Source organism: Lucilia cuprina, chromosome 3 (assembly GCF_022045245.1).
Source record: "Lucilia cuprina isolate Lc7/37 chromosome 3, ASM2204524v1, whole genome shotgun sequence".
NCBI classification, from domain to species: domain Eukaryota; kingdom Metazoa; phylum Arthropoda; class Insecta; order Diptera; family Calliphoridae; genus Lucilia; species Lucilia cuprina.
In genome coordinates, this window is record NC_060951.1 from 3627917 (window position 1) to 3636479 (window position 8563).

Sequence of the window (8563 nt, forward strand, 5' to 3'; positions counted from 1 at the left end):
TTAAACAAGGCTGCCAGATATCATGTTACGAAAATGAGTAGTGTGAATTAGTGGTATACAAAAATCGCTGCAATAATGGAAAATGATAAGAAAATGTTTTTTTTAATAAAATGAAAATTAATGATTTAAAATAGAAAATTTTATAGAGTTTGTATAAGTTTTTGTTCTATAAAACAAATGGCTAATATTTCTCCTCTTTTTTTCCTAATTTCGTTAAAAAAAACTTCTTTTTAAGTTTGTGCTTTTTTACAATTTACTTTTATTAACATTTAAAGATTTTTGTATAAATGTTTCCATGGCTTGTTTATATACCGGTCCACGGCGCAGCTTTTCAATTTCTTGCAATTCCTTATTCATAGCTCTCAGCAATTCCTGCTCTAAAGGCTCTCTAATTAAACGTTTCGTTGTACGTAATGATTCCCAAGGTAATTTAGCATATTCTCTCATTTTTTGCCAAAATTTCTCTTCAATTTCTTGTTCATTTTCTAACTCGAAAACTTCCAAAACAAAACCGATTTCTTTAGCCTTTTCAGCTGTTAGTTTTTCACCAAATAACAAAAGTTTAGTAGACCAAGATTGACCAAATAAACGGGGAAAAGTCCAGGAGGCACAAGCTTCGGGACACAAACCCAAATGCGTAAAAGGTGTTTGAAAATAAGCATTTCTAGTGCAATATACTGCATCACAAAGAGCAGATAAAGTAAAGCCAATACCTATGCAGGGACCATTGACCAAACACACCAACAACTTGGGGCAGGCTATGAACGTTTTCACCAAGGCCCTTAAAACATAATTGGCACCACGATAATAATCCTCTGGTAGTTTATATTCTTGTATTTGCTTAAGATCATTACCAGCCGTATAAATATCACCCACACCCGTAATCACCACCACTTTGATGTCTTTATTATTGGTGGCCCCCTCTACTGCGGCAATTAGTTCGTAAACTGCACTACGATTTAAGGCATTCTTTGCCTGCAAACGATTTATTTTTATAATTAATAAATCATTTTCCTGTTCCACCAATAATGCTTTAGGTTTTTTCTTCAATGGTTCTGATCTTACGTCGCGACTTATTAAGTTGTTGTTCATAATTGCCGACGTTGCGGGGGTAGACGTAGACGATATAGGTATATTTTCAATTGGGTTTAATTATTGCTTGTTTGGCTTTTTTTATTGCGTTCGCCGATGTATGCACTTTCAATTGTTGTTTGCTACTAAATCCAATTATACATTCATCCACAAGTCTAGGAGTGATAAAGTCTTGTTTACTTGTTTAAAATTAAAACAAGCAGAATGACTAGTATGTTTTTTACAGTATTTTTGTTTATTTTTGCAGCAATCTCATAAATAAAGAAGGAATTGAGAGAGAAGAGCATTAAGTCAAAGTGGGAGTATCTCTCTTTCTTTATCATAAAAGAAATACACAAAACATTAAGCTGATAACAAGATCTGTTGAGTAAATAATCTGCAATACAGGCAGCGGCCATTTTACAGAGGTTTCGTAAAAATTTTTAATTGAAGAACCTTTGTCTTGAATTTGCTTAAAGAAAAACCTTTGTCCAAAAATTTTTCCAAAGAAAAAACCTTTGTTGCAAACCTTTTTCTATAAAAAACCATTGTTGCAAACTTTTTTCTATAGAAAACCCTTTGTTCCAAACTTTTTTCTATAGAAAAACCTTTGTCCCAAACTTTTTTCTATAGAAAAACATTTGTCCCAAACTTTTTTCTATAGAAACCAATAAAATCTCTTTTTTCAATATATTTTACTATTTTACAGCTTTTTTTGAACAGTTGGTCACACTTGTTTGTACAGCGCTATTCCTAAACAGAGATGCCATTTATTCTTTAGAGTGAAATGTAGCAAAACAATTGGCATCATGGGGAATTTATAACGGTAGCTTAAAAACAAGTGTTGTCAACTGTTGGTTTGTCGAAAAACTCCAATTTAAGAAGAAAATTGATACAATAACAGTTTACGTTAGAATTACAGGACTATTTAATTAGTAAATCAAAATTTGTAGGGAAATCAAGTAAATTTAATAAATAAAACACTTTCTGGTTGTTTTTGTTTTTAAATTAGATGAAATATTTCTTATATTCGTTATTTTTTATTTCATCCATTTTTGTGGTATTTTTTTATTACATCATTTTTAAATTTGAAATTGATTGATTTTTCTGTTTTCGTTTTTTTTTTCATTATTTGTTATAAGATAATACAAATATTTTGTTTATTTAGTTGTTTTAAGAAGAAATTTGTTTTTGTGGTTTTCAAATGTTGCTGTTGTTTGTTTAGACCACTTGGTACAAAAAAAATTAAATAAAAATTTAAAAAATGAAATTAAAGAAAAAAAATCAAGCCAATTTTAACAATAAACTTAAAAAACTAAAAAATCATAGAGTTAAAGAAATAAAAACATTTTTTGAGTTGTGTTTTCTATATAAAAAAATTAGGGCAAATTGTTAGTTAAACTTTATATTAAATTAAAAATAGAATAAATACTTTGCAAGTTTTCTTTTATATATGTTTAAATAAGAAATAAATTGTAACTACTTATTTATATATATAGCGGAAAAGAAAAGCTGCTAAAGGTATGTTTAAAGAAGGGATTGGTTGTTGAAAATATATATAATTGTTTAAGCAGTTGGTAGTTTTATAATTATTATTTATTTAATATATTTAAACTTTAACATAAAAATCACATTTTGAAGTAGTGTTTTTGTTTTCTTTTCACTATTTTAACTTGTGTTTGTGTGTGTGTAAGTAGTTTTATTTTTATATAATAGAGATATATTTTCTTTAAATTGTGTTTTATTTTTATTATTATTATGTTTTTTTAAAGAGTAATATAATAATTTGTCTATTTAAATTGTATTTTGTTTTTGTGTTTCCATTATTTGAAGTTAGTTTTTAACGCCCTTTTAAGTTCTAACTAGTTTTTGAAGAAAAAGGTTTTTTTATTTTTTTTGTTCAAAATTACATAATTCAATTGGGGTTTTTTTCAAAACAAGAAGAAAAGAGAACATTCATTCGATCACGTAAAATTAGAAAATTTTTTGTTTTTTTTTTAGAATAGACCAGACTTTATTTGTGAGTTTAGCAGTTGTTTGAAAAACAAAACAAAATCTGGTAGCAGACTGGCTAAGTTTATTTCTTTTTGTTGGCATTATCCGATACAATATTTTTCTTTAAGTGATCTTTATAGTCCAAAATGTTGCCATTCCATTTGGTAACGGTTTCATTTTCACAAATCCAAATTTCTTCGGCCACCTAGAATGTAGATATAATAATATTAAATTAAAATTTTCCCTAAATATTCTTTTAATTTATTAATATTTATTAAAATCTATTGTTTTTTCGAAATTTTAGGAATTTTTATAATTTTCAGCGATTTTTCCTTAAAATTTACTATTTTAAGTTTAAATTTAAAAATCTTGATTTCGTTTAATTTTATAAAATGTATATTCATTTTGCCATTGTTTTACATTTCCTAGCGATTTTCTTAAAACTCAAAGTTGGCATCACTTGTTTTGACATCATTTACATTTTCAAGGAGCTGCCATATGTTTAAAGGATAAGTGTCAAAGGAGAAAGTATGAATAAGCTGCCCATGCTTGGTGTTTATAACGGTATGATAGAAAGGTGATGCCAATTGTTTTTTTAAGAAAAAATCGTTAAATAATGCAGCAAAAGCAGGAAGTCTATCTATCTATCTATCTATCTATCTATCTATCTATCTATCTATCTATCTATCTATCTAGACAACAACCCAGACTATAGACTAAATTTTAGACTAGACTATAGACTTCACTATAGACTAGACTACACACTAGACTGTATACTAGACTATAGATTAAACTATAGACTAGACTATAGAATAGACTATAGACTATACTATAGACTAGACTAGAGATTACGAGATTTTTTGTATTAGTTCTTATTAAAAGACTCTTCTTTCCATCACTCACCTGATTAATCAATCTGAAATCGTGAGAAACTAACACCATACCACCATCGAAATCATTAATAGCATCGGCTAAGGCATCTATAGTCTCCATATCCAAGTGATTGGTAGGTTCATCAAGCAACAACAAATGAGGCACTTGCCAAGCCAACCAGGCGAATACGACACGACAACGTTGACCATCAGACAACTGTCTAATGGGGCAGACTTGTTGACGACCTGTCAGACCATAACGACCAATAATTTTACGCATTTCTTCTTTTTCCTTAACATCGGGGAAAGCACGCATCATGTATTCCAAAGGACTGGCATCCAAGTCCAAGAGTTCGTGCAAATGTTGATGATAACGGGCTATACGCAAATGAGAATTTTTACGAATCATGCCGGAAGTGGGTACCAAATCACCATAGAGTAATTTAAGCAAAGTAGATTTGCCCGCACCATTAGGTCCGACCAAAGCCAAACGTGTATCCAAATCAATACCGAATTCCAAATTCTTATAAATCCAGGGTGTTTGATCATTGTAACGGAAACTAACATTTTGCACCATGATAACGGGTGGGGGAATGCCACCACAGGAAGGGAAATAAAAGTTGAGTGTTTTGTCATCGGTAACTTTTTCCGTTAAACCTTGAGCCACCATTTTGGCTAAAGTCTTTTCCTTAGACTGAGCCTGTCTAGCCAACTTGGCGGAACCGTGACCGAAACGTGCAATATAGTTTTTCATATGGGCAATTTGATCCTGTTCCCAGTTGTATTGTTTCATTTGATTTTCCAACAATTCCATGCGGGTGCGACAGAATTGTTCATAATTACCGGTATAGTATTTGAGACGTTTATTGGTCATGTGTATGATGTTGGTGCAGACGCCGTTAAGGAAATCTTGGGAATGGGAAATGAGAACCAAAATACGTTTGTAGGTCTTTAATTCTTCTTCCAACCAGACACAAGCATCTAAATCCAAATGGTTGGTAGGTTCATCGAGCAATAGCAAATGGGGTTTAACGAACAATGCACGAGCCAAAGCGATACGCATACGCCAACCACCTAAAATTGAGGAAAGAATAATAAATTATATAAAAAATACTGTTTTCTCTTAACATGTTTAATAATTACCAGAAAAATCTTTAGCCTGTTTCTGTTGCATTTCCTTGTCAAAGCCCAAACCGTGAAGAATACGTGCAGCCTTTACCTCAGCCAAATCGGCTGCCATATCATCAAGACGTTCATAGATGTCGAGCAATTGATCCTGATCATTATCGTCCTCACTCATGGCCAGTTCCTCAGCCAATTTCTCCAATTTAATACGTTCCTCATCTACCTCCATAACACATTCCAAGGCCGATTTAGAACTGGCGGGTATTTCACGTGATAAATAGAAAATATCCATATGTTCTGGAATGGGCACTTCACGATTACCCAAAACGGCTAGCAATGAAGATTTACCACAGCCATTTAAGCCAATAACACCATAACGACGGCCACAATTCAATTCCAACATAGTATCCTGCAACAGCTCGGAACCAAAGAATGTAATAGAGAAATTGGCAATTTTAATATCACGAGAACGTGCATGAGAAGCCAAAGAACCGGTACAGGCTCTAGCCTCGGCAGAGATGCGTGCCTCTTCTTCCAATTTGGCACATAATTTCTCTTCTTCGGTTAATTCGCGGGCAGGCGAATTGCCATTGGTGGTGCCATTCTTTTTAGTGGAGGACACTTGGGTAATCTTCTTATTACGTGCATCCTTTTTACGTTGTGCATCACGTTTTTTCGAATCGGAAGGCATTATTGGTTAAGTTTTTCTTAAAATTTAAAAAAAATATAAGAAAAAGATTAATAAACATTTTACTTTCAATTGTTTACTTTCTGCTAAATACTAAAACTAAACATACCCCCTGCCTATACAACAACAAAACTGAACGGTTATTACTTGCTCTTTCTCTTTTCCTTAACTAAAGCAACTTTTTTTTACTTAAGAGAGCATTGCCAAGCAAAAAAGTAATGGCACATGTGCGAAAATGTAGGAAAAAGAAAAAGAGCAAAAAATCTGAACAAAAAAAAGAAATATAATTACAATTTTACAGCAAAATTAAAAAAATATAATTACGTGTTACAAAAAAAACCAACTTAACAACAAAGAAATAACATGAAATAGCCAAAAATTACCCCTTTAAATTATAAAAAATGTATTAATAAAAAATCTATTGTCTCTCTTTTCTTTATACTTTAACCCTGAAAAAATATCAATAAATTTCATCTAAAATTTTAAAAATTCTTTTCTATAAAATAAAAAAACTTTTTTACACACACACACCTTGTTTTAAGTTTCAATGGAAAAATTTATATTTCTTTTTTAGTTTCCTCAAAAATTATGATTCAACCACAATTTTGCAAAAAAAAAATTATAACTTTAGTTTCACACAATTTGTTCACTTTTTTTGCTAATTCCTTCCGTTTTTGGTATTATTAAAACACTAGGAAACGAAAAACGTCTTTTAAAAACGCAAAGAATAAAGTAGAAAAACTAAAATATATATTTTTTACTTTTAATTTAATTCTTCACGTGTTTTACGAACAGCACAACGTCCATCTACAAAGACGTCTGACAATGAAGTGAATGAGTTTTGCATACAACACTCACCTGTTTTAATTGTAGTTTTAAAGAATTTATGAAATAAATTAAAAATTATTAAAATATGTATAAACTATATTATCGAATGCTGTTGAGTTTTCTATTTGATTTATTTAAAAAATCTATAATTTTTTTATAAATATAAAAAAAACCTATTTAAATATACGTAAAAATGCAACTCTGTAGAGAGTAAAGAGTGGTGTGTTCAGTGTTAACTTTTAAAAACGGTTTGTTCACTGACAGCTTAAATGAAATAAGAAAACATCTGCAAAAACACTGACAGAAAAAGTTAATTTTAAAGAAGTAGCAATTTTTTTATTGTTTTCTATAAAAAATACGTATAATAATATAGAAAATTCTAGAGACACTAGTCTTTGTTATAGAATTTGATTTCCTTTTGAAATTTATCCATATGAAATTAATATAAAAATTAAAAATTTATTTTTGTTTTTGAAGATTTACATCGTTGAACAATTTTTTATAGAAAAGAACTTTTATTTAAAATTTTATTAAAAATGTGTTGTTCAAATTTTTATAGAAATCATATTTTCTATACAAAATTGTTTTTGGAAAATGCGTTTTTGTAAATTTCCTACAGAAATTTTGTTTTGTCTTATTTATCCGTCCATTAAACTTTTAAAGGTCATTAAACGTTTAATTTATTAGATTTTTATTACTGCCCCTCCAAAAATAAACAAAATATTTTTTAATGATTAATAATAACCATTTTTTTCTATACACAAAAAATCTAACGTTTTATTACAAAAAACATGTATAAAGCTAACACTTTCAGCTAATTGTTGGACAAGAATAAACTTTATTTTAAAATGGTAAAAATAATAAAAAAAAGTATTCAAATTAACGTACAAATATGGCAAACAACTTCCGCAAATAATTAACTCTCCTATTGGGTATGGTGAAGAATACCTAGAAGAGAAACTTCAATAAAACCAACAAAAATTGTTTTTGTAGAAAAATTGTTTTGGTAGAAAAAAAAACAACAACAATCGCTCTTTTTATATATATTTGTAATTAAAGTTTCTCCTTTTCGTGTTTAGTCATAACAAAACACAACTCTGTTTGATTTTACACGAAGAGAGTGCGAATGTGTATAAACTGAACACTGAACATACTGCTTTTAAAAATCCAGCAAGAATTACCAACCAACAAGAAAATTTTTGTACTTGACAGCAGTTTTCAGTAAACTTTTTGTGGGGGCGGTTCCAAGAAAGCCAAAAACCGAGTGAAAAAGAAAAACATTTTTTTAAATATAAATTTAAAGTAAACTTTTAAAAGAAAATTAACGAAATAATGTTATTTATTAATAAAAAGACTGTTTAAAAACGAAATTAATAAAATAAACTAAAAAAAACGCAGGACTTTTAAATCGAATAAAAGTGTGTGAAAAAAGGATTTTTTTCTTCATTTCAGTCTCTATCAATTTCTATAGAGTTTGTGTATGTGTTTATTTCAGTAGTAGCAAAGTAGAAAAAAATGAAGTAAAAGAAGAGAGTCATAAAAAAGAGTATGTACGTGCGTTTTTTGTTGTTGTTGGTGTTGCGAACAAAGTGTAAAAGAGGGAAATGCAGTTACATGATGAAATGAAAAATGATGTGTGTGTGTATGAAATGACAAAAAAGAAAACAAAAACAACAACGTGAATTGGAAGAAAAAATGTTATGACTCCAAATAGAGTTGCCAAGTATAAAAATATAGTTGTTAACGTTGGAATAAAAAAATTAGAGAATTAAATTTAAAAAGTTTTATATTTATGTTTATATAGATAGTTATAGATTGATTTTATTTTGAATTGTTTTAATTTTATTTTCATTTGAATTGTACAATACGCTACGTTATTTTTTTCATAAAACTTCCGTTCAAAATATCCTTTTATTACCCTTTTCTTATTTAGCTCCTTTATGCACTACGGCAACTCTATGGAGCAAACTCCAATTGACATTTC

General features: G+C 29.4%; 2 protein-coding genes across 4 annotated transcripts; both read right to left on the reverse strand.

Annotated features, from left to right (window-relative positions):
- Positions 1-235: 235 nt before the first annotated feature.
- Positions 236-1235, reverse strand: LOC111686295 (enoyl-CoA delta isomerase 2-like). The gene has a single exon (XM_023448650.2). It carries the CDS (start codon positions 1090-1092, stop codon positions 247-249), a length of 846 nt encoding a protein of 281 aa, XP_023304418.2. The 5' UTR covers positions 1093-1235; the 3' UTR covers positions 236-246.
- A 1825-nt stretch (positions 1236-3060) lies between these two features.
- LOC111686298 (ATP-binding cassette sub-family F member 2) lies at positions 3061-6798 on the reverse strand. 3 transcript variants are annotated; one of them, XM_023448653.2, is made up of 4 exons: positions 6610-6798; positions 5082-5770; positions 3970-5012; positions 3061-3271 (listed from the first exon to the last, which is right to left on the reverse strand). In XM_023448653.2, the coding sequence occupies exons 2-4, from the start codon at positions 5752-5754 to the stop codon at positions 3149-3151; spliced, it is 1839 nt and encodes a 612-aa protein (XP_023304421.1). In that variant the 5' UTR covers positions 5755-5770; positions 6610-6798; the 3' UTR covers positions 3061-3148. The 3 variants fall into 3 exon arrangements, with proteins under 3 accessions (XP_023304421.1, XP_023304422.1, XP_023304420.1); XM_023448654.2 differs by lacking the exon at positions 6610-6798 and adding an exon at positions 6513-6574; XM_023448652.2 differs by lacking the exon at positions 6610-6798 and adding an exon at positions 6283-6568.
- Positions 6799-8563: the final 1765 nt, after the last annotated feature.